This window comes from Pristis pectinata, chromosome 15, assembly GCF_009764475.1.
Source record: "Pristis pectinata isolate sPriPec2 chromosome 15, sPriPec2.1.pri, whole genome shotgun sequence".
NCBI lineage: Eukaryota > Metazoa > Chordata > Chondrichthyes > Rhinopristiformes > Pristidae > Pristis > Pristis pectinata.
Window position 1 is genome coordinate 49,250,209 of NC_067419.1, and position 26,329 is coordinate 49,276,537.

The window sequence follows — 26,329 nt, forward strand, 5'->3', positions numbered from 1 at the left end:
TATGCAAATGTCCAGCCGTACAACATAAAAATAAACCAGCCAGCCATCAGTGAGAGGAGGGCTGAACTGTGCACACCTCACCCTGTGAACTGACTCCCTCAGTATGTTCCTCCTGTAGTTCTGGGCAGGATTCTGACCACTAGCTGGAACCTGAAAGGCATCACATCGTGCAGTGAGTCACAAGTCTGACAGGAAGTCTCCCCCCTCACAGCCTTCCTTTAAATACCAGGGTGCTCACTTCCAACGAGCAGACAACAACACGACTTCGGGTGAGACTGCTCCCAAAGGACGTCGGAATGGCAGAGCTACACGCAAAGTGTTTTAAATATTGTCTTATTGCTCTCAACTTAGTCTTCTCAGTAAGTTGGACTTGGTGTGTGTTCATAGTTTTTATGTCTGTGTCTCTTGAATTTTTTCAGAACAATGTAAGTCTTAATCATTTCTGATCTCTGATTGGTATTAATTTCTCCAGAACTTTATGCTATTCTGCTGCTTTTGAAGTTTATTGTGATACAAATAAGAAGCCAACATCAATTGAAATTGTGTAAAGTGATCAGACAGCAGCTCGTTTCTTAAAGGTGATTATTGTGACTTAAAATGAGGAAAAGCGAATACAAAACCAGATGTAGGACTGAAGATGTTCCTCTCTTCTTTGGAGGTTCCCTCGATTGGTTTCCCAAACTCCGGATACCTCACCCCAGCTGAGATAGTCTGCAGTGGGGAACACAAGAGGAACAGTGGCAGGTTAGGGATTCAGACTGAAATAGAAAGATCTGTGTTTCGCGCCATTTCCAGTTACTTTGCCAAGTGCTGTGCTCAGCGGAAAAATCCCTTGTTGGTCTCCTCAACAAATGGATAAGCTGTCAGATAATAAACAGATGATAGTTCTAAGGAAATGACAGTTAAATCAGAAATGGTCAGGAGATTGTAGTAGTCTCTCTTTTTAATTTCAAAAATAAGCTTTATTCATCATGAAATCTATATACAAGAGAATAAACAGAGCAAAACCTTTTACATTCATGGTCAATTCATTCAGTAGTGTTAATTATTTTTTAATCCATATCATCATTGCCACTTGTGTGGCCCTCTGGGGTGATACACCCTTCCAGTGTTTGAGGAACTGGGGTAGTGTCTGCACAGCTCACTGATATAGGATTACTCTGGGCTCAACAACTTCCCTCTGCAGGCACCACCCAGATCATCACTGCCCGCAGCAAGGTTGTGGTGGGAAAGGGAGGTTCAAAGCATTGAGTGGGGACCTTGGGTGGTGTGGGTGGGGCACTGCATAAGTTGGGCTGCAGCGGGTTGGGGTTTAAGTGTTGGAGATGTGAAAGGAACTGCTGGAAATGTTGGTGGGGTCGGGGTTTGTGGAGATTCATGCACAGGGTCTAGGGTGGGGGTGGGGAGGGATGTCAGGAATGATCTCCACAGGGAGGAGTGAAGGTGGGGTGTTCCTCTATGGGGATCACACCACGATGCTGGACTTTAAATTTGATTTTAATCCATAAACTTCTGTGGATAAACTTCTGTAGTTGTAAGAATATATACCGGAGTTTGAGTTAAGTGAGACACAAGAGACGGCAGATGCCAGAATCTGAAGCAAAAAACAAACTGCTGGAGAACTCAGTGAGTCAGGCAGCACGTCCAGATGAAGGGTCTCGTCCCAGAACGTCGACTGTCCATTTCTCCCCACAGATGCTGCCTGACCCGCTGAATTCCTTCAGCAGTTTGTTTTCTGACAGAAGTAATGTTGTGGCCTCAGAACCATCCCGTTGATGTTTTCCAGCTCCTGGGCCTCATCATCTTGATGCTGGGATTCTGGTTCCGCTTCGATCACAGGACGAGGAGCCTTTTTGAGATTGACGAGAATGCTGAACGGTTCAGTATCGGTGAGTTCTGGCCGAGAGGTCGTCAGCTGCCAACCCCCTCGAGGGGCTGAGCTCTGCATGTTCACGGACTTTCCTTCCTGCCTCCTGGTAATTCCTGAGCCATGGGCCCAGATCCTTCTGCCACATTCCCACCCTCCCATTCACCCATTTCCCTGCACTTATTGGCCAGCAATAGGTCAGCGTTAGGCAATGCCTGAGTGCGACAATTCTCTCTTCACAAGTCCCTGCACACCCTCAGAGCAGGAGATCCTTCGAGACACTGGCACGCTTCTAGTTCTAATCTTAGATTCCCAAACTTAAATCACTTGACTGTTGGTGGATGTTCTTTCAGCTGCCGGGGTCCCAAGCTCTGGAATTCCCTCCATAACCTCTCCGTCCCTCCCTCCGACTTCAAGACACCCCATGAAACCAATCTCTTTGGTGGAGGGTTTGGCCGAGAACCTAAGATGCCTGGTGTCAGAGAGCACAGGAGGAGACTGCTCAGCCTATCGTGTCTACACCAGCTCTCCACTGGAGCAGCTCACTAGTTCCACTCCCCAATTTCTGTGGCCCTTGCACCTTCTTGTCTCCCTGCCCTGCATGTTCTCTAGAACAGTAACAATATATTCTGCATCCTGCCTTCCTTTTGTACTCCCTCGATGTACTGATGTACGGAATGATCTGTCTGCATGGCACACAAACAAAGCTTTTCACTGTACCTCGGTACATGTGACAATAATAAACCAATTCCAATCCAATTCTCCATGGCTCTGTAAACTTTTCTTCACCATATCTTTATCTCATTGCCCCCTGAAGGTCACACTGAACCCCCAGCACAGTGGCTGGGCAAGTTGTTCCCGATTCCAACAATGAGAAAGTTTTTTCCTCGGGTCAAACTAATTCTCTTCCCCTTTAGTTTAACCCTGTGATCCCCAGTCCTCAAGCCTCCCAAGGTCCTCTCTGTCCAACCCCTCATCACTTTCTATGCTTCTATCACATCTTCCCCCACTAGCCTTCCCTTCTCCAAACAAAACAGCCCCAGCCTCTACAATCGTTCTTTGTAATGGTAGTCCCTTATCCCAGGAACGATTCATGTAAAAAACAAACTTCTGTGGCACTCAGCAGGTCAGGCAGCATCTGTGGAGGGAGAGGGATGGTTGATGTTTCGAAACTGTCGGATCTGGTTCTTTTCGAATCTGCAGGTTCTTTCAGGAGTCCAGGAATGAGTTGAAAACAACTTGGTGCTTCACAAAGTTTTACTGGAAAAATTTAAAACAAAGAAACAGTCACAGAGCACATGGCACTGGCTTTACTGCTGGGAGATGAGCTGAGACAAAAGGAACTAAAGATGAGCTTGGGCCAGCGGGGGGTGGGGGTGGGGGAGGGGGCTGGTGGGGGTGGGGGTGGGGGCTGGTGGGGGTTGGTGGGGGGCGAAGAGAGAAAGAGGGAGATGAACAAAAAACGACACCTTTTATACCTGAGATAAGAGGTGCTCCTTAGATAACAATAGTCCCATCGGGAAACCTATTAGATACCTGTGGCCAAACCAACCAATGAGAAAACACGTATTCACCTGATGGACGAACCAATAAGCTCGGAAGTGGCCATTCCTTGTGCAGCCACGAGGTGTATTAAACACTATACATGTTAAAAAAACTAATTAAAACAGTCGAATCCACCAAAACCCTCCATCAGGACTGAGAGTGTGGAGGGGAGATAGCTGGTATAGAGAGGTGAGAGGGAAGGTGAGGCAGGGGCTGGCAGCAGATGGGTGGCACCAGGTGAGATGGGGGATGATGGGCAGGTGGAGCCAGGTGGGGGAGGGGACGGGTGTAGTTGGGAGATGGCGGCTGCTGGGTTAAAGGTAGAGATGGGTAGAGAGGAAAAGGGGGCATTGGAGCCAGGTGGTGGGCGGGGAGGGGAGGGGAGGGAGAGACAGAGACTGGGAGGTGATGTGGAGCCAGATAAGGGAAGGGGTGATGGGCAGTTGGAACCAGTTGGGGAGGTGAATGGGGGGTGGGGTATTGGGGTGGAATCACAAGGACCACAGGGGACATGGGATACCTGAAGTTGGAATATTCGATGTCCTCACTATCGGGTTATAAACCACATGGGCAGGACATGAGTTGTTCCTCGTTAGGCCTCGCCCCAGCAGTGGGGAAGGCTGAGGACAGACAGGTCGGTGTGGGAATGGGCAGGGGAGGAGAAACTGAAGTGACAGGCCACCGGGAGCTCGGGATGGCCATTGCGGACAGAGCGGAGGTGCCCTGCGGAAGGGAAGCCTAGTTTACACATGGTCTCGCTGATGTAGAGGAGGCCACATCAGGAGCACCGAGTGCGGCAGATGAGGATGGAGGAGGTGCAGGTGAACCTCTGCCTCACCTGGAAGGGCTGTTCAGGTCCCTGGACGGTGGTGAGGGAGCAGGTGGAGGGATAGGTGTTACATGTCCTACAGTTGTAGGGGAAAGTGCCCAGAGGGAGGGGGAGGGATGGGTGGGGAGGGACAGGTGAACTGGGAGTCACGGAGAGAGTTGTCCCTGCGGAAAGCAGAGAGGGGGGAGAGGAGAAGGTGTGGCTGGTGGTGGGATCTCGCTGTAGCTGGCAGGAATGATGTGCTGGATGCGGATGCTGGTGAGGTGGAAGGTAGGGACCAGGGGAACTCTGTCCCTGTTCTGTCTGGGGAAAGGTGGGGAGAAAAGCAGAGGTGTGGGAAAATGGAGAAGCGGGTGGGGGCTCCATCAGCCACAGTAGGGGGTGGAGCCACATGTCCTGAAAATAGACCCTACCCTTTATTCTACAGTATATTACATCTCCTCATTCTTTCTTCTTGTTACTTGTGGTATACAGTATGTTAACGACTTCAATGTGAATGTAGGGCGTATGATTAGTGAGCTTGCAGAGGACTGAAGTTGGTGGTGTTGTGGACAGTGAGGAAGGTTGTCTAAGGCTACAGCAGGATGTAGATCCAGTGGAAAGTTGGGCAGAGTGTTTGCAGATGGAAGTTAATCCAACAAGTGCGAGGTGATGTAGTTTGGGGAGTCAAATAGGGCTAGGACATACACAGTAAATGGGCAGGCGCTAAGAAATGTTGATGAACAGAGAGACCTTGAGATTTGTCCATAGCTCCCTGAAAGTGTCGAGAGGGTGCACATGGCGGACTTGCCATCATAGTTTGTGGCATTGAATATTAGGGTTGGGGCTTTGCGTTACAACTTTACAAAACACTGGTTAGACTGCCTTGGAGCACTGTGTGCAGTTCTGGTCACCTGTAGGAAGGATGTGGTTGTGCTGGAGAGGGTGCAGAGGAGATTCACCAGGATGTGGCCTGGATTGGAGGACTTTAGTTACAGGGACAGGCTGGGCTTGTTTTCCCTGGAGCGAAGGAGGCTGAGGGGTGAACTGATAGCCCATTTCCATGCTGCACAACTTGAATCTCTGACTCTGAGTGCACCACCTCACGTTTCCCTTCACCTGCCTCATATCTGCTTCACCCCACTGCCTGTTTAGATCCTGGTGCAAGGTATCACTACCTTCTTCACAGTTCGCAATACTGGCAAGTTTTGTGTCACCCCCAAATTCAGAAGTTGTGATTTGCACCCCAAGTCTAGGTCATTAATATGTAAAAAAAAAGCAAAGGCTCCAACACCGAGCCCTATTCACCTTCCCTCAATCCAAAAACCCATTCACCGTGACCGTCTACTGTCTGTTACTTATCCAGCCTCATATACATAGAGTTCAAGACACACAGGGGGGAGCTAGGCTACTTGGTCCATCACGTCCACACGACCAGTGGGCACCCATGTCCACACTATCAAAGTCCCTTTCACGTCCGATGGTGTTTGATAACTCTACAGTGAAGCATTTTGTCTTAAATGAGAAGGCTTCAAATGGTAGAATCTGGGGAGAGTTGATGAGAATGTGGGGAGAATGAAAAATGGGGTCCATGAAGGTTTAATGTAAATGCGTGTTTTAAACAGGAAAGGGCCTGTTTCTGTGCTGTATCTCTCTATGACTCCGTGATGTTCCAGGAGATATTCAGTCCCAACACTTTTACCTGCAAAAAGCCAATAGATCACTTGAGCAACAGACTGTGTGGGGGATAGTGATGGAAGGGTTAAGTGTATTGTCGAGGCAAGACTTTGAACCCCACAGTACTGGTCGGGCATATGTCCCTCATGGTTTTATAAACCTCTATAAGGTCACCCTTCACTCGCTCCAGGGAAAACAGTCCCAGCCTATCCAGTCCCTCTTTATACGTCGAGCCCCCCAGTCCCAGAAACATCCTTGTGAATCCCTTCTGCACCTTCTCCAGCTTAAAGACATCCTTCCTATGCCCAGGCGATGAGAACTGCACACAGTACTCCAAGTGTGGTCTCACCACCTTGCACAGCTGTAATGACGTTCCAACTCCTGGACTCACTATCCTGACTGATGAAGGCCAGCGTGCCAAATGTCTCCTTCACCACCATGTCTACCCACGTCTCCACTTTTAGGAAACTAGGCACCTGTACTCCTAGGTCCCTCTGTTCTATAACAACTTTCCAGGCCCTACCATTTACTGTGTGAGTCCTGCCCTGCTTTAACTTAGCAAAGTGCAACACAGGTACATGGACAAAAAAGATTAATGGGTCAAACGCGGGCAAATGGGATGAGCTTAAATGGCCATCTTGGTCGACGTGGACCAGTTGGGCCGAAGGGCCTGTTCCGTGCTTTATGACTCCATGACTCTATGACCTCGTACGTGTACAAGTTAAGCTCCATCTGCCATTCCCTGACCTACTTCCCAGGTTGGTCTAGATCCCCTTGTAAACGTAGATAACCCATTTCACTCTCCACTATTTGGTGTTGTCCGCAAACTTACTAAACCATGTTAGTGACGTGGTTATCCAAATCGTTGATATAGATGAAAAACAACAGTGGACCCAGCAGCGATCCCTGTGGCAATCCCTGCAGTAAATAGTGATTGAATCTGACTCCATCACCTCCTCTGAAACCAATCTCAAACTTACCCCTCAGGACCCCTTTAAAACTCCTTTCCTTCATCTTAAACCTATGACCTCTTGCATTTGATGCTCCTACCCTGGGAAACAAGCTCTGACTATCTCCCCTATCTGTGCCTCTCATAACATCCTGCAGTTGTATCAGGTCTCCCCTCAGATTCCTTCACTCCTTCACAGGGTGAAATTTGTTGTCCTCGAAACGTGCAGTCAGGCAGCCTTGTGAACACATCCACGTCCTGTAAACAAATCAAAACGTGGAAGAGAGTGTAAGGAATGGATTTCCTACCACGGTCAGGAAGGATCTCAGAACTTATCCCGATGGAATGGTTCAGCAATACCAGAAACGTTTGGTCCAAGTTACCTGAGCAAACCCTTTGAGGGAGCTCTCCAGTTACACCCGTTGCCCTCCTCATTCCTCGCGTCCAGGTTCTGTCCCACTGCCCTCTCAGGCAACACATCCCAGGGTGACAGGGTCCAGTTCTGTGTGGGACAACAAGATCGGGCTTTGGTGAGAGTGGATTTTGGTGGCAGTGAGAACAAGCTGCTCTGGTATTTAGCAATTTATACTACTGATTTGGACAAATATAGGCATCAAGTTAAAGAAATTCATGGATGATACAAAAACTGGCATGTGGTTGGCAGTGAGGAGGAAAGCTTTCAACTGTGACAAGGTAGAGATGGTCTGGTCAGTTGGGCAGAACAGTGACAAATGGAGAGTAATCCATAGAGGTGTGAGGGAGAGGATCAGGGAAGGTTAAATGAGTTGTGGGAGTACACGGTAAATCTGATGATACTGAGTGGTGTGGAGGAACAGAAGGATCTTGGAGAGCACATCCACATGTCCTTAAAGGTAGGAGGATGGGTCAGACCAGTTGTTTAAAAGGCATTGTACAACTCTCGAGCAGTGGGTACAGTTCAAATCACCATATGACAGGAAGGATGTGAGGTCACTGGGGAAGGTGCAGAGGAGGTTTATGAGGATGTTTCCAGGGCTGGGGAGTTGTAGCAATGGGGGGAGACTGGATAAGCAGAGGCTGTTTTCTTTGGAACAGAGGAAGCTGAGCGGTGACATAATCAAGGGGCATAAATTTATAATGGGTCTGAGAGAGAGAAAGGAATTAGTTCCTTTGGAAAAGAGAATGTAACATCAGTGGGCAGAGATCGAAAAAGTGCAGCTGCTGGAAATCTAAATTAAAAACAAAGTGCTGGACATTACTTGGCAGATTGTTTCATTTCAGATTTCATGATTTCAGATTTTCTTTGGCTTCTATTTCCTTCCTGTGATCTGACCCAAGTAGAATGTTCTGCCCTTTTGTTTTGGACTGCACTGGAATGAGGTTCTCTCCCTAACTCCAAACACAGTCCTTTGCAGATCACCAATGACGTGTCCTCACCACCTCCCTCAGCCAACCCCGACTGGTGTCACCTGGACAAACCCACTCTGCACCGTATCACAGACATTCCTTCTGTTCACCCCTCACCCTCTCTGTAATGTAAGAACCCCCGTTTTCTCACTACTCCAGCTCTGACGAAGGGCCTTTGACCTGAAGTTTAACTCTGTTTCTTTCTCTGCAGACGTACAAATCTCTGCAGACGTTAGGCTGCATTCAGAATGTTGTGTGCAGTTCTGGTCATCATCCTAGAGGAAGGATGTGGTTAAACCAGAGATGGTGTCAAAAGATTTACAGGAATGTTACCTGGACTGGAAGGCTTATGAGAAGACATTGGACAGTCTGGGACTGCTTTCCCTAGAGCAAAAGAGGCTAAGGAGAGATCTCATGGAGGTTTATAAAATGACGAGCGGCATAGACAGTTTTCCTCCCAGGGTCGGGGAGGCTAAAACTCGAGGGCACAGGTTTAAGGTGAGATGGGAGAGATTTAAAGGGGGCCTGAAGGACAAGTTTTTCACACAGAGGGTGGTGGGTGTGTGAAAGGAGCTGCCACAGGAAGCGGTAGAGGCCGGTACAATTACAACATTTAAAAAACATTTGGACTGGTACATGGATAGGAAAGGTTTAGAGGGACATGGGACAAGTTTGGATAGACCGGGATGAGTTGGGCCGAAGTGCCTGTTTCCATGCTGTATAACTCTAGGAGTCCATGAATCTTATAGAGGATTAGAGGAACAAATTTGTAGAGAGATAGCAGACAGTTGCAAAAACAATAAGGTTGTGATAGTAGGTGATTTTAACTTTCCGCATATTGACTGGGACTCCCATATTGGAAAGGGATTGGATGGGATCAAGTTTGTCAAATGTGTTCAGGAAGGTTTCCTCAATCAATATGTAGAGGTCCCAACTAGAGAGAGCACGATACCACACCATCTCTTAGGGAACGAGACAGCAGGTGACAGAAGTGAGTGCAGGGGAACACTTTGGATCTAGTGATCATAATTCCGTTAGTTTCAAGATACTTATGGAGAGGGATAGGACTGGTTCTTGGGTTGAGATTGTAAACAGAAGGAAGGCAAATTCTGATGGCATAAGAAGGCATCTGGCAGGTGTGGATTGGGATAGGCTATTTTCCGGCTTTTTCCCAAGGCTGAAATGGTTGCCACAAGAGGACACAGGTTTAAAGTGTTGGGGAGTAGGTATAGAGGAGATGTCAGGGGTAAGTTTTTTACTCAGAGAGTGGTGAGTGTGTGGAATGGGCTGCCGGCAACGGTGGGGGAGGCGGATATGATAGGGTCTTTTAAGAGACTTTTAGATAGGTACATGGAGCTGAGAAAGATAGAGGGCTATGGGTAAGCCTAGTAATTTCTAAGGTAGGGACATGTTCGGCACAGCTTTGTGGGCCGAAGGGCCTGAATTGTGTTGTAGGTTTTCCATGTTCTATGTTCTAAAAAGATGCTTGGTAAGTGGGAGGCCTTCAAAAGTGAAATATTGAGAGTACAGAATCTGTATGTTCCTGTTAGAATAAAAGGCAAGGCTAACAGGTTTAGGGAACCTTAGTTACTGAGGGATATTGAGACCCTAGTAAAGAGAAAGGAGGTGCATATCGGGTATAGGCAGTTAGGAACAAATGAGGCACTTGAGGAGTATAAGAAATGCAAGAGAACACTTAAGAGGGAAATCAGGAGGGCTAACAAGAGGTTTCTCTGGCAGACAAGGTGAAAGAGAATCCCTATGGTTTCTATAGCTATATTAAGAGCAAAAGGGTAACAAGGGACAAAACTGGTCTTCTTCAGGTTCAGCGTGGTCACCTATGCATGGAGCTGAAAGAGATGGGGGAGATCTTAAATGAATTTTTTGCATCCATATTTACTCTGGAGACAGACACAGAGACTACAGAACTGAAGCAAAAGAGTAATGAGGTCACGGACCGTAACTGGATTATGAGGAGGGAAGTGCTGGTTTTCTTGAGGTGAATTCATAGAATCATAGAACAGTACGGCACAATACAGGCCCTTTGGCCCACAATGTTGTGCCGACCTTTGCCTAAGACTATCTAACTACTGTGCTGCAGTGTTCTATGTTCTATGTTCTAAAGTGGCAAAAGCTCTCTTTCCAACCCTATCTACCTGAGATGCCACATTCAAGGAACTTTGGATCTATATTCCCAGGTCACTTTATTCTACCGCACACCTCAGAGCCCTACCATTCACTGTGTGAGTCTTACCCTGGTTTGTCCTCCCAAAGTGCATCACCTCACACTTGTCTGCATTAAATTCCATCTGTCATTTTTCAGCCCAGTTTTTCCAGCTGGTCAAGATCACGCTGCAAGCTTTGACAGCCTTCCCCGCTGTCCACTACACCCCCAATCTTGGTGTCAGAAGATGTGCTGATCCAGTTTACCACATTATCATCTAAATCATTAATATAGATGATAACCAACAACAGACCCAGCACCGATCCCTGCGGCACACCACTGGTCACTGGTCTCCAGTCAGAGAGACAACCATCTACCACCACTCTCTGGCTTCTCCCACCAAGCCAACGTTGAATCCAATTGGCTACTTCATCCTGAATGCCAAGTGACTTAACCTCCTGGAGCAGCCTCCTATGTGGGACTTTGTCAAAGGCCTTGCTAAAGTCCATGTAGACGACGTCCACCTCCTTTCCCTCATCAACCTTCCTGGTAACCTCCTCGAAGAACTCTATAAGATTGTTTAGACATTACCTACCACGCACAAAGCCATGTTGACTATCCACAATTAAGCCCTGTCTGTCCAACTACTTATATATCCTGCCCCTCAGAATACCTTCCAATAATTTACCCACAACTGACATCAGGCTCACCGGCCTATAATTTCCCAGCTTATTCTTAGAGCTTTTCTGAAACAACGGAGCAACATCAGCTATCCTCCAGTCGTCTGGCACCTCACCTGTGGCTAAGGATGATATGGATTAAAAAAATAGTTAACACTACTGAATGAATTGACCATGAATGTAAAAGGTTTTGCTCTGTGTATTCTCTTGTATATAGTTTTCATGATGAATAAAGCTTACTTTTGAAATTAAAAAAAGACGCTACTACAATCACTCAGAGGGTGGTGCGAGTGTGGAACGAGCTGCCAGCGGAAGTGGTGGATGCGGGTCCAATTGTAACATTTAAGAGAAGTTTGGATAGATACATGGATGGGGGGGGTTTGCAGGGATATGGTCCTGGTGCAGGTAGATGGGACTAGGCAGAAGATCAGGTCTGCATGGACTGGATGGGCTGAAGGGCCTGTTTCTGTGCTGTAATGCTCTATGACTCTAGGATCATTGGCCCTAAACAAAATCAGTGAATTCCTTGCACTAACATGCTCTGGTCTGCTGTCCAAATACTGACTCACTTTTCATAATCCAGTCATACTACCGGGCATCACCACATGGATCAATTCAAACAACCTGTAAGGGACTGTGAGGGTGGCTGGACGAGGTGGGGAGGGTGAACACCCTTCAGTCAGTCCCAGAGGGACTGGGCTTTTAACTGAGGTGGGGCACAGTGCAGGACAATGACTCACTGAAGGGAAAGTGTTGTTGGAAATGATTCAAGTCAAAAGAAATGAGAAATCGCCTGTGGTGTCCTTTCTGCTCCCTCTCCAGGTATCTACATGATGTGGGCAGCGGGAAGCTTGCTGCTGGTCGCTGGATTTACTGGATACCTGAGCGTAACTCGGGAATACAGGTGTATGATCTGGATTGTGAGTATCTGGTGACACTCAGCACCCTGCACAAGGAGGTGAAATGCTAGCAGCTCAGGTGCAGATATATCAGTGTGAAAGTTACAGGTTCAAGTGGGTGCACAGTCTGAGAGTGTAGTAATTGGTCAAATGATGGTCCATGTGTACGTAACAGTGTTTGTACCTCGATTGCCTTTTATGTACATTGTAGATATTGGCAGAATTCAATTGGACATGGGTGTCTGTAAGGCTGTGCATGTAAACTGTCTCGTCCTCCTTATCCACTTTATCGCTTCCTGTTACACCCTAGATCAACTGACCCATTAACCATCTATTCAGAGATTACAAGGCTGGTTAGTGAAACCTCATCTCAGGAGAGAACCCTTTGAGCTCTGGGTTAGGGTTAGGGTTCTGCATCTGTTCCATGGCCAAGGTAGCTCTTCCAAAATGCACTGTGCGGAAATGTACACACAACCTCAAAAGCCTTCACGTTCCAATGCTCGAACAGTTCACTGTCTTTGTGACTATTTTTAGACCTGGCTACCATGTTTTAGTGATCTATCCACATTGATCACTAAAGGTCCCCAGACCCGCGCATTTAACAGTTTTGTACCACTCAGTGTATCCTGTTTTTAAGTGTAGAATGGATGAGCTGACAGTCACCAGGATTGTGGCCCCCCAACCTCTCATGTAATCCCTCGATCCCTCTCAGTGATCTTGTCTGCATTGACAGCCTCAGCTTCATCAGTGAACTTGCCTCTGTAGTTCCCTATCTGAGTTAAAAATAAGATAGATATTGTTATTTGTCCCATGTACATCGAAACACACAGTGAAATGCATCTTTGTGTAGAGTGTTCTGGGGGTGGCAGCCCGCAATTGTCGCCATGCTTCCGGCGCCAACACAGCATGTCCACAACTTCCTAACCCGTACGTCTTTGGAATGTGGGAGGAAACCGGAGCACCTGGAGGAAACCCACGCAGGCATGGGGAGAACGTACAAACTCCTTACAGACAGTGGCCGGAATTGAACCCGGGTCACTGGCACTGTAATAGCGTTATGCCAACCGCTACACTACTGAGTGGACTTAGACAGCACTGATCCCCTCAGGGGTCAAATAAATAATTACATGTTGCAAAATTATTTAATAAATCATTCAGTCTTGTTAATAATAATTCTCATTTGAATAGTTGTTGAACAGCTCCCTCGTATTCCGGTAATGTTGCAAACTTCTGTTTCAGGGACATTCATTATTCCTGATTGCCCTTCCTCTTATATCAGTAAAAGGTTTTTGTGTTGGTCTTGATATCCCTTGAAAGAATTATCTTTCTGCAGCTGTTAGCTTGGTTTATGTTGTCTTCGCTTGCTGTCCTGCTGATGCAAGTTTCCAGCAGTGAGCCACTGGATTGTGCAGAGATTCAAAATCTCAGTGAACCAAGGCTTCCTTGTTAAATCAGGGAAGGAGTAATGGCCCAGTCCCCGCATAATGGCCTCTTCATTTATTTCCTGTTACATTTCTAGAAGGGTGACAGATTTTCTCAGATCAGCTGCATTTAAAAATAGAACCAGTTTAGCAGAATTCAGCAGCTTTCTTTTGTGGTTTTATACAGCAGTTGAGAACTTTTCTACTGTTTCTCAACTGCAGAATGTTTGGATTTATGTACTAAAAATGTGACGAGAGAAGTAGGCATAGAAAATAGAACAGTACAACACAGGAACAGGCCCTTCAGCCCATGGGTCTGTGCTGACCAAGATGCCAATCCAATCTAATCCCACCTGCCTGCACATGGTATATACAGTATCCCTGCACTCCCTGCCTGTTCATGTGTCTGTCTAAATGCCTCTTAAACACCACTATCATATCTGCTTCTACCCCTTCCCCTAGCAGCACGTTCCAGGCACCCACCACTCTCTGTGTAAAAAAGATTGCCTCGTAAATCTCCTTTAAACTTTTCCCCTCTCACCATAAAGCTATGTCCTCTTGTATTTGACATTTCCCTGGGAAAAAGACCCTCACTGTCTACCCATCTATGCCTCTCATCATTTTAATTGGTACAGATGGCCATGGTGCCGTGGTTAAATTACTGAACTGGAGACCCACTGAGATCTGTGCTGACGGTCCAGAGATGTGAGTTCAAATCTCACTGTGGGATTAAAATTCAGGTTAATATTCTGGAACATCACCAAGGAGTTGTTCCATACCTGGGCAGCACCATTGCCAGCTGCAGTCCAAGCAGATCCATCCGCTACGGCACCGTCGTCCAATGGAAATTGCTAATTTGCCGAAGCGTTGCTATGCCAACCATCTGCAATAACTTTGGTGGAAATCATCCAGATCTCTACTTCCCACCTCAACACCCCACCCAGACTGGTTACAGCTTGTATATATATATATATATATATATATATATATATACACACAGACACACACACACACACACACAGGCACATCATTTATACACACACATATTCACACACACTCATGCACATACATCACTTATACACACACATTCACATATGTGGGTCAGGGTCTGTGGGGTCAGGGTCTGTGGGGTCAGCGATGGTGGGGTTGGGTTTGGCGGGTTACACTGCTGTGGGATGTGGGGTTGGGATCTGTCCTGATCCCACTGTTTTTTTTTAAATTTTATTTACAGCGTGCTAACAGGCCCTTCCGGCCCAACGAGTCCGCGCCGCCCATTTTAAACCCAAATTAACCTACCCGTACGTCTTTGCAATGTGGAAGGAAACCAGAGCACCCGGAGGAAACCCACACAGACACAGGAGAACGTACAAACTCCTTACAGACAGCGACGGGAATCAAACCCCGATCGCTGGCACTGTAATAGCATTGTGCTAACCGCTACGCTACCATGCCGCAGGAGTTCCTTCCTACAGGGTTGGATCTGATGTTCCACTGGATCTGTGTCCTGGGCCTCACCACTTTCTCTCTGTTTCTCTTTCAGTACCTTGGAATTCTGATTCTTCTGTTTCTGATCGAAATGGGAGTTGCTATCTGGGCGTTTGTGCAGAAGGATCAGGTATGTGTGTGGCACACGGCTGGGTTGTGTGGGCTTTGTGTGTGGCACACAGCTGGGTTGTGTGGGCTTTGTGTGTGGCACACGGCTGGGTTGTGTGGGCTTTGTGTGTGGCACACAGCTGGGTTGTGTGGGCTTTGTGTGTGGCACACGGCTGGGTTGTGTGGGCTTTGTGTGTGGCACATGGCTGGGTTGTGTGGGTTTTGTGTGTGGCTGCAGTGAGTGCATTCTCTGAGATCAGCTCACGGCTCAATCCCATCACACCCTCCTCCCCTGTTCTGTACCCTAACAGGGCAGTGATCTGTTGGTCTGTGTTTCCACCAAAGTTGTGTGAAGTGACAGGAGATCTCTGCATGCACATACACCTCTCCTTCTTACCCATCCAGGTCATTAAACAACTGCAGGATGCCTACAGCAAGACTATTTCCGGGAGAAACCAGGACGACTCTGATTTTAAGTGCTTCATCAACGCCCTGCAGAAAACCGTAGGTTGGGTTTGTCACCCAGCGTGGAGTACAGGGAAGCAGTGGTCAACGTCGGGTCCATCACAATGCGAGTGTGACTCTAACCCTGGCAACTAAAGAACTTTTCAATTCAGTTGGAAAAGTGGCCCCTGGGGTCTCACAGCAACAAAAGGCCATTCAATCTATTGTGTCTGTGCTAGCTCTTTCAAAGAGCTCTCCAATTAGTGCCACTCCCCCTCCTCTTTGTCCAGTCCACATGCAGCTGTGGTGAGGGAAGGCAGGAGGTGTCCTGTTCATGGTGCACTGAAGCCGCAGCCCAACTTTCCTCAATCCTATCTGCTCACAACTCGACCAATCCCAGTGCTTCCCGAAAGCCAGTGAAGTTCCCTGTTCGGTGCCCTTGCCCGGAGGACTGTGTGCACTAATATATCCTGGAGCCAATGTATCCGGCGCCTGGGATGAGGGAGTGTCCTGTGACGAGAGAAACAAGGCAGGTTGGCCAACGCTCACTGGAGTTTAGAAGATGGGTGGTGATGTCACTGAGGGAGAGGGATCCAAGGGGGATGGACTTGGTGATGTTGTGAAGCCGGTGAGATCTGGTGGGGTAGTGGCCACCTGATCAGGAGAAGGGGCTTGCCATTCAGAGATGAGATGTAGAGAAGTGTCTTTGCTCAGAGGGTTGTAGGACTTTGGAACGTGGAGGCTGTGGGTGAGAGTGTTCACTGCTGGGATCCACGGGTACTTGGATAGCGAAAGAATCAGTTCCTTGGGTACTGGACCTGGAGTGGTGGGTCAGCAGACTGAAGGGGCTGAATGGCTTGCCTTACTCCTAAATTCTGATGTTCTCCCCATGCTCAATACCCTTTCAGTGGAGCTACTGAGAGGAGGTCCGGGCAGGGTTGGAACGTGAGATTCTGGTTGAAAACAGTGCACAGGCAGACATTCCATCGACCTCCCTCCCTACCTCCTGACCCAGGGCCCCGAGTATAGAGCTGAGTATTCTCACTCTGAGTTTCTACTAATGATCTGGTTCTTCCTTGGTTATGACTAACAGATCCACTTTTACTTCCCAGCTGGACTGCTGTGATGACCAGGTGGAGCATGCAGCGCAACGGACATACAAAGTAAGATTCTCCCTGTTGATATTGGCACTGTGTTCACAGAAGCTGAGCTTGTCTTTGGAGAGAGACTCCCTGCCCACACAATAATGTTTCTTTAGTGAGAGCGGGTTCCCTCTCCAATAGTTCTGCAACAGTGCAGGTCCTACCAGGGAGAGGGCAAAGCTTGACCTACTGTTGGGAAATAGGGCAGGGCAAGTGACTGAGGTGTCAGTGGAGGGGAGGGGCACTTTGGGACCACTGACCATAGTTCTATTTGTTTTAAATTAGAAGATAGAACATAGAACACACAACAGTACAGCAGTGGAACAGGCCCTTCGGCACACAATATCTGTCCCAAACACAATACTGAATTCAACTAATCCCTTCTGCCTGCACAAGGTCCACATCCCTGCCATTCCCTGTCTAACAACCTCTTAAACACTACTATAGTATCTGCCTCCACCACCATCCCTGGCAGCCGTTCCAGGCACCCACAATTCTGTGTGTGAAAAACTTGCCCCACACATCTCCTTTAAACTGTCCCCCTCTCACCTGAAATGCATATCCTCTAGTATTTGACATTTCTACCTTTGGAAAAAAATTCTGACTGTCTACCCTATCTATGCCTCCCATAATCTTATAAACTTCTATCAGGTCTCCCCTCAGCCTCCAACACTACAGAGAAAACAACCCAAGTTTGTCCAACCTCTCCTTACAGCACATGCCCTCTAATCCAGGCAGTATCCTGGTGAACCTCTTCTGCATCCTCTCCAAAGCCTCCACATCCTTCCTGTAATGGGGCGACCAGAACTGCACGCAATCTAGTTATGGATAGGGACAGATCTGGTCCACAAGTTAAAGTTGTAACTTGGGCAAGGCAAACTTTGACGACATTAGACGGGCACTTCCAAAAGTTGATCGGAGTAGTTTGTTTGCAGGTAAAGGAATGTCTGGCAAGTGGGAGGATTTTAAAAATGAGACATCGAGAGCTCAATGTCTTCATGCTCCTGTTAGGGTGAAGGGCAAATCTGGTGGGAGCAGGGAACCCTGGATGACGAGGGATATTGAGGCTCTGGTCAGGATAAAGAAGGAGGCGTGGGTCAGACACAGGCATCTGGGATCAAGTGAACCCCAGGAGGAGTTGGGGGGGGGGGTGCGGGAGTGTACAAGAAGCAAATCAGAAGGGCAAAAAGGGGGAATGAGACAGCTTTGCCAGAGAAGATTAAGGAGAATCTCGAGATTTTATACTGAGGGAAAAAGAGTGCCTGGAGAGAGAATAAGGCCCCTCAAAGACCAAAGGGGACCCGTCTGTGTGGAGCCACAGGAGATGGGCAGGTTCCTCAATGACTATTTCCCCTCTGTTTTTACTGTGGAGAAAGACATGAAGACTTTGGACCTTGATTTAGTTAATGGGTAGGTTTTGGGGACAATGCGCATTACAGCAGAGATAGTATTGGATGTCTTAAAATGTATGAAAGTAGATAAACCTCCAGAGACAAAGAGATTCTGCAGTCTGGAATCTGGAGCAACACACAACAAAGTGCTGGATGAACTCAGCAGGTCAGGTAGCATCTATGGAAGGAATAAACAGTCAACCTTTTCAGGTCGAGACCCTTCATCAGGACTCTCCAGGGCCTGACCAGGTACATCCAAGAACACTGTAGGAAGCTAGAGAGGAAATCGCGGGAGCCCTGGCTGAGATACGAGCATCATAGTCAGCGACGGGTGAAGTGCCAGAGGACTGGAGGGTGGCTGACGTTGTGTCTTTATTGAAGAAGGGCAGCAAAGAAAAACCTGGGAACTATAGACCAGTGAGCCTGACATCTGTGGTAGGCAAGTTAGTTTCAAGTACACTGTTGTCATAGGCAGACATAGCCAGGGTATAACTGCCATGAAAATCAGCATTTTGCAGCAGCAGCGCAGTATGTTACCAGACAAGGACAAACATAAGTTAACGTAAGCCTAAGTTAACATAAAATACATGAGCTACACGTAGACAAAACAAACAACACTAGTGAGTGAGTGAGAGAGAGAGGAGTGAGAGAGAGTGAGAGAATCCAATGTAGTGTTAAGGTTTTTTTTTAGGTCAGTTCAAGAACCTGCTGGCAGTGGGGAAGAAGCAGTTGTTGAACCGTGAGGTGTGGGTCTTCAGGCTCCTGTACCTCCTGCCTGATGGCAGCATCGAGAAGAGGGCACGGCCCGGATGGTGGGGGGTCCCTGCTGATGGATGTCACCTTCCTGAGGCATCACCTCTTGTAGATGTCCTCGATGGTGGGAAGAGCTGTACCCGCGGTGGAACTGGCTGGGCCCCAACACTCTCTGTAGCCTCTTGTGTTCCTGTGCATTGGACTTCCCATCCCAGGCTCTGATGCAACCAGTCAGAATGCTGCCCACTGTACATCTGTAGAAGTTTGTCAGAGTCTCCGAGGACATGCCCAATCTAAGACAGTAAACACACTGGTGTCCCTTCCTCATGGTTGCATCTACGTGCTGGGCCAGGATAGATCTTCCGAGACGACGATACCCACGAACTTGAAGCTGTTCATCCTTTCACAGCAGACCCTTCGATGAGGACTGGTGTGTGTTCACCTGACTTCCCCTTCCTAAAGTCCACACTCAGTTCCTTGGTCTTGCTGACGTTGAGCACAAGGTTGTTACGACGCCACTCGACCAGCCGACCTATCTTTCTCCTGTACACCACCTCGTCACCACCACGATTCTGCCAACAACAGTGGTGTCATCAGCGGATTTGAAGATAGCGTTGGAGCTGTGCTTAGCCACACAGTCGTAGGTACAGAACGAGTGGAGCAGGGGGCTAAGCACACAGCCCTGAGGTGTGCCTGTCTTAGAAGGTCAGTGAGGAGGAGCTGAGGTTTCTGATCTGTACCAATTGTGGTCTCCCAGTGAGGAAGTTGAGAGTCAAACTGCAGAGGGAGGTACAGAGGCCCAGATCCTTGGAACTTGATGATAAGTTTTGAGGGGATGATGATGTTGAGTGCTGAGCTGTAGTCCATGAACAACAGCCTTGCATACGTGTTCCATTTGTGCAGGTGGTCCAGAGCAGAGTGGAGAGTCAGCGAGGACAGCGTCTGCTGTAGACCTGTTGTGGCGATAGGTGAACTGAAGCAGGTCCAGGTCCTTACTGAGGCAAGGAGTTGATTCAAACCATAACCAAACTTCCTCACACGGAGTGTAAGCGCTTCCGGACGGCAGTCATTGAGGCAGGTCACCACATTCCTCTCTTGCACCAATATTATTGATTGCCATCTTGAAGTAGGTGGGAACATCAGACCGCAGAAGCAAGAGGTTGGAAATGTCCCTGAACACTCCAGCACAGTACCACTATACAACCAGGTACACCGTCAGGGCCTGATTGCTTGCAAGGGTTCACCCATCTGAAGGATGTTCTGACATCAGCCTCTGAGACCTTGGAGATCACAGGCTCATCGGGTGCTGTGGGGACTCGGCTGTCCAGCTTCCATTTGTGTCTCCAGCTTGTCCAGAATTGCGTTCCGGAGGTCATACCCAGACTTTCAATAGGCTCTGGATCGCCAGTCCTGAGCACCACAGATCTGGCCCTCAGCAGACCACGAATTTCCAGGCTTCTGGTTTGGGAAGACCCGATACGTTTAGTGGGTGCACACCTGCCCAATATAGGCCTTGATGAAGTCAGTGACGGCCATGGCATATTCATTCAGATCCATTGATGAATCCCTGGATATGGCCCAGTCCACCGATCCAAAGCAGTCCTGTACACGCTCCTTTCCCTCCCTGACCATCTCTTCATGGTCCTTTCCACTGGTCCCACACTCTGCAGTCCTCTGCCTGGACACAGGAAGTAGAAGCACGGCCAGGCGATCAGATGTCCGGGTGCGGGGGCAGGACGGCTCGATGGGGCACAGGATGGTGGTGTAACAGTGGTCAACTGTGTCGGATCCTCTGGTGTTACAGCCGACACACTGGTAGTAGTTCGGCGGAGACTTCTTCAAGCTAGCCCGGTTAAAGTCCCCCACGATGACGAGGAGGTATTGGGGTGTTAATCACGGCACTCAGTTCCCCCAGTGGCAGCTCGACGTCTGCCTGGGGTGGGATGTAAACTGCAACTGGGGTAACGATGCAGAACTCCCTCGGCAGATGGCACGGACAACACTTGACCGCCCAATGTTCCAGGTCGGGGGAGCAGGACTGAGACCCGTCTGAGCACCATCATGAGTTAATCAAGAAGCAAACGCCGCTGCCTCTGCATTTACCTGATGCCGGCATCTGATCCATGGCGAAAGCCTTGGGTTTGAGCACTGCATCCGGAGAGCTGGGGGTGAGTCTGTCTCTGTGAACCAGAGAACACAACAGTCCCTCATGTCCCTCCGATACAGAAAGATGCTGGGGGCGGGGGGTCTCAAGCCCTGATGCTTCAGTCTTACCCGAAGTCCTCCCCAGTGACTACGGTCTCTGGCACAATGGAGGGGATTCTGAGGGATAAGATATTCGTGCATCTGAGTAGGGGTTGATTAGGAATAGTCGGCACAGTTTTGTGCATGAGAGATCATGTCTCAGGAATTTTGATTGAGCTTTATGAAGAAGTAACCAGGAAGATCGATGAGGGCAGGGCGGTAGACGTAGTCCACATGGACTTCAGTAAGGTCTTTGATAAGGTTCCACATGGTAGGCTGCTCTGGAAGGTTAGATCGCATGGGATCCAGGGAGAGCTGGTAACTGGATACACAATTGGCTGGATGGGAGGAAGCAGGGAGTGACGGTGGAAGGTTGTTTCTTGGACTGGAGCCCTGTTACTAATGGTGTGCCACAGGGGTCGGTGCTGGGCCCATTGTTGTTTGTCATCTATATCAACGATTTGGATGAGAATGTACAAGGCATGGTTAGTGAGTTTCCAGATGACACTAAATGGGGATGTGATAATCAGTGAAGATGGTTATCAGGATTTATAGAGGGATCTCAATCAGCTGGGTAAGTGGGCCGAGAAATAGCAAATGGAGTTTAATTCAGATAAGTGCGAGGTGTTACATTTGGGAAGAAAAATCAGAGTAGAACTTTCACAGTGAACAGTAGGCCCTGGGGAGCGTTGTAGAACAGAGGCACCTTGGAGTACAGGTACATGGTTTCTTGAAGTGGCATCGCAGGTAGACAGGGTGGTGAAGAAGGCTTTTGGCACGCTGGCCTTCATCAGTTAGGGCATTGAGTATGGAAGTTGGGAGGTTATGTTGCATTTGTACAAGATGTTGGTGAGGCCACATTTGGAATATTGTGTTCAGTTTTGGTCGCCCTGCTACAGGAAAGATGTCATTAAACTGAAATAGTGCAGAAAAGGTTTCCAAGATGTTGCCAGGACTCAAGGACTGAGTTATGGAGAGAGGTTGAGCAGGCTTGTACTGTATTCATTGGATCGGAGAATGAGGGGTGATCTTATATGCTGCTGCTTAGCAAGTTTGTCATTGTACCTGTACCTCACTGTACTTGTGCACATGACAATAAACTCGACTTCACCTGACTTGAGGTGTATAAAATCATGAGGGCCATGAAGTGAATACACACAGTCTCTTTCCCAGGGTCGTGGAATCAAGAACTAGAGGACATTGGTTTAAGGTGAGAGGGGAGAGATTTAATAGGAATCTGAGAGGCCGCTTTTTCACCAGAGGGTTGTCCGTATATGGAATGAGTCACCAGAGGAAGTGGGTGAGGCAGGTACATTAACAACATTTAAAAGAAACCTGGACAGGTCCATGGATAGGAAAAAGTTTAGAAGGATAGGGGCCAAACAGTCAAATGGGATTAGTTTAGATGGTCGGCATGGACTGGTTGGGCCAAAGGGCCTGTTTCTGTTCTGTATGACTCTATAAAAATGTAAGTGGAAGTGTTGTCCCCTCACCCTCTGACCCTGACTTGTGGGTGTTCTGATGCAGGACTGTAAAGAAGCCATCAAGGAAACCATCAACTCCAAACTTCACATCTTTGCAGCGATGGCCTTTGGCATCGCCTTGGTTACAGTAAGGACATCTTTCCTGCTTTGTTTCACCTTTTCTTTCAGGACTACTGCACCTTGCTGATGGCTGCTTATTATTTTTCAGGCCCTGGGGATAATTCTCACAATCCTCTTTCAGAGATCTCTCAAGTCATCCCATGTGATTTAATAACCAGAACATCAAAGGCCACCTGAAGATAAATGCACTTCCTTTCTACATGCAAATGCTTTTTTTAAAAAAAATTCCCCTTTTGTTCCTTGTGCTTGGTTTTGGTAATGGACTGAAGTTTTGGTGGGTTCTCTTTCTGTGGATGGAACTGTTGGGGATGTTGTTGTAATGCAGCCACGGTTTAAACATAATGAGCACCTAGTAAGCCAGAAGACAGAGCTAGCAGGTGAAACTTATGTAGTGCCCTTGACCGGATGCTAATATTCAGCCCCCCCATCAGGAACCCTTCCCACCTGCACTTGCAGGAATGCCGGTGAGTCCATGGGGAGGAGGTTGTCATAGAGTCTTCCAGCCCAGAAACAGGCCCTTTGGCCCATCATGTCCATGCTGCCCCTTGTACCAACCTACACTAATCAAAGAACATAGGACATTACAACACAGTACAGGCCCTTTGGCCCCAATGTTGTGCCGACATTTTATCGTGTTCTAATATCTATCTAACCCTTCCCTCCCACATAGCCCCTATTTTTCTATCATCCACGTGTCTATCTCTTAAATGTCCCTAATGTACCTGCCCCCACCACATCTGCCGGCAGTGCGTTCCATGCACCCACCACTCTCTGTGTAAAAAACTTACCACTGACATCCCCCTTATATCTTCCTCCAATCACCTTAAATTATGTCCCCTCGTGTTAGCCATTGTCGCCCTGGGAAAAAGTCTCTGACTGTCCACTCAATCAATGCCTCTTATCATCCTGTACACCTCTGTCAAATCCCATTAGGTTTGTACTCTCCATGTACTCTCAATTGGAGATTCAAGTGCTTACCCTGCTGCTAACTGTTGTGAGAGTCTCTGCCTCCTCTCAGGCAGTGTGTTCCAGACTCCAAACACTCCCCTCAGATCTCCTCTAAACCTTCTCCCTATTACCTGTGCCCTCCTGCTTTTGACAGCCCCCACTATGGGCAAGAGATTTTTACTATCTACTCTACCTATGCCTCTCGATTTTATGTTCCTCCATCAGATGACACCACAGCCTCCTCCGCTCCAGGGAAGACAAACTCAGCCTGTCCAGTCTCTCCTTATAACTGAAACTCTCTGTTCCAGACAGCATCCTGGTGAACCTCCTCTACACTCTCTCCAGTGCAACCACACCCTTCCATGGAGCAGTGACCAGAACTGCACACAGTGCTCCAGGAGTGGTCTAACCAGTACCTTAAACAGTTGTAACACGATGTCCCAGCTCTGGCCAATGAAGTCAAGTAACCAATACACCTTCTTCGCCATCTTCAGAGATCTATGGACTTGTCTCCCAAGGGTCCCTCCCTAGGGCCCTGCCATTTACTGTGCACGTCCTATTCCTTGTTTGCCTTCTCAAAATGCATCACTTTGCATTTCACAGATTAAATTCCTAAAGTCGTAGAGCACTATAGCACAGAAACAAGCCTTTCCACCAATCTAGTCCATGCCAACCTGATTTTCTGTCTAGTCCCATCTACCTGCACCTGGACCATCTCTCTCCAAACCCCTCCCGTCCATGTACCTATCCAAACTTCTCTTAAATGCTACATTTGAACCCACATCCACCACCTCCGGTGGCAGCTCGTTCCACACTCACACCACCCTCTGAGTGAAGTAGATCACCCTCTGCCACTCTCCGCCAACATTCCTGATCTGTATCCTGATGTAGCCTTGGACACACTTCCTTGCTCCAATACACCAATTTTTTATATCATCTGCAAACTTACTTATCATACCTCGTACATTCAAGTCCAAGTGATTCCTGAATATCACATCAAGAGTCACAGCAATGGTCCCTGTAGTACACCACTGGTCATTGGCTCCCAATCAGAAAGCAACCCTCCACCACCACCCTCTGCCTCCTATTACCAAGCCAATTTAGGATGTAATTTGCCAACCTGCCCTGAATCACATGGCCTCTAATCTTTTATACAGCAGCATTAATGCATGATCATACCCAAGGTGCTCAGAGCTTGGTCTTTGCAGGGACAGAGATGGTTGATGCCACAGGGGGAAGCCTCTGTTAAGCAGCTTGGGATATGTTTCATATATTAACGGTGCTATATGAATACAGCTGTTTTGTTGTTGTCAATGGGTTCAGAGTAGGCTAACTAGCCTGTCATCCCGAGGCAGTGCCTGAGGTGAAAGCCCTCACTCCTCACTCCGAATGTTCTCCACCATCCTGGGCGAAGACACGGGAAAGTCTACCCTGATAGATCAAACTCTTTAGTTACTGCCAACTGACGTTGTTGAATTCTCTTTTATTCATTCATAACACATGGGCAAGGTCAGCACTTAACGCCCATCCCTGATTGCCTGTGAATGAACGGCATGTTGGGTCACTGCAGAAGGGGTGAAGAGCATCCGCCTCATTGCTGTGGTCACAGGGTGTGGGCAGCAGAGTGCCTTCCGGGAAGGACAATGGTGAACATGAGGTTTACAACAATCCAGCAGTTTCATGGCTACTGTTACTGCACTTAATTCCAGATTATGTAATTAAATATTTAAATTCCCCAGCTGCAATGATGTCATACAGTAATACAAAATGGACAGAGACCAACTGCTCCATGCTGGCCAAGATGGCCATCCAAGCTAGTCCCATTTGCCTGTGTTTGGCCCATGTCTCTCTAAACCTTTTCTATCCATGGACCTGTCCAAGTACCTTTTAAATGCTGTTAATGTACTTGCCTCAATCACTTCCTCTGGCAGCTCGTTCCATATACTCACCACCCTCTGGGTGAAGAAGTTGCCCCTCAAGTCCCTTTTAAATTTTTCCCCTCTCACCTTAAACCTATGCCCTCTAGTTTTTGGCTCCCTTTCCCTGGGAAAAAGACTGAGTGCATTCCCCTATCTATGCCCCTCATGATTTTACATACCGCTATAAGGTCACCCCTGAGTGTTTGTCATTATTCATTAACTGTCCATTGCTAACTGCCCTTGAGTAGCTGGTAGTCAGTTGCCTTCCTGAACCAATGTTGAAGCTCCCCCATTGTTGTCGAGGGAGATCCAGGGTTCAGACCCAGGACATGCGCTAGTGCGTCCAGATCCAGGGCTCTGCATCACCAGCCAGTAGCACAACCACCACACCAATGTCACCTGCAGCAGAACTCTGAGGTCATTCAGTAATCCCTCTACATCAGGAAGACAGCAGTGAGATCACACAGGAACGCAGCTGGTGACTGTAAGATAGATTGATCTTAAAGTGATCACCATTCCCTCACGGCTTAGACCAGCCAATCACACCTTTAGCTTGCTGGTGAAGAAATGAATCTGTGCTTTGTCATGACTTGCTGTACACGTAGATTAATGCTTCCAAACATAGAAAGACAATGAAAATGCCATAATTAATAAATAATGTAAAAAAAAGCTTCTTGTACTTTTTTTACAAAGAATTACACAGAACGAGCACCCCAGAAGGCCATTTAGCCCAACTGTTCCATACTAACGTTTGGTCCATGAAACCCATGAACACTACCTTGTTATTCCTTTTCTTTCCACTATTTACTTCTTGTAATTTACAGCAATTTTATACAGTTCTGCTGCTGCAAAACAATGAATCTCACGGCATTAGTCGGTGATAATACCTGATCCT

The 26,329-nt window shown here is 47.9% G+C and overlaps 2 protein-coding genes across 2 annotated transcripts in view; one reads left to right on the plus strand and one right to left on the minus strand.

The window, feature by feature from the left end:
* The window catches only part of LOC127578273 (NADH-cytochrome b5 reductase 3-like), a 644,669-nt gene that overhangs the window by 171,306 nt on the left and 447,034 nt on the right, over nt 1-26,329 (minus strand). The gene's annotated exons all lie outside the window — the stretch shown is intronic.
* Nucleotides 240-24,363, plus strand: LOC127578274 (CD9 antigen-like). The gene is made up of 8 exons (XM_052030080.1): nt 240-359; nt 1,787-1,889; nt 11,899-11,996; nt 14,937-15,011; nt 15,395-15,493; nt 16,546-16,596; nt 22,491-22,574; nt 22,656-24,363. Exons 1-8 carry the CDS (start codon nt 297-299, stop codon nt 22,716-22,718), a joined length of 636 nt encoding a protein of 211 aa, XP_051886040.1. The 5' UTR covers nt 240-296; the 3' UTR covers nt 22,719-24,363.

Coding starts and splice junctions, on each gene's coding strand:
- LOC127578274 (XM_052030080.1), top strand. CDS start 297: ATGGCAGAGCTACACGCAAAGTGTTTTAAATATTGTCTTATTGCTCTC. Junction 360..1,786: donor CTCTCAACTTAGTCTTCTCA/GTAAGTTGGACT, acceptor GATGTTTTCCAG/CTCCTGGGCCTCATCATCTT. Junction 15,494..16,545: donor TCAACGCCCTGCAGAAAACC/GTAGGTTGGGTT, acceptor TTTACTTCCCAG/CTGGACTGCTGTGATGACCA.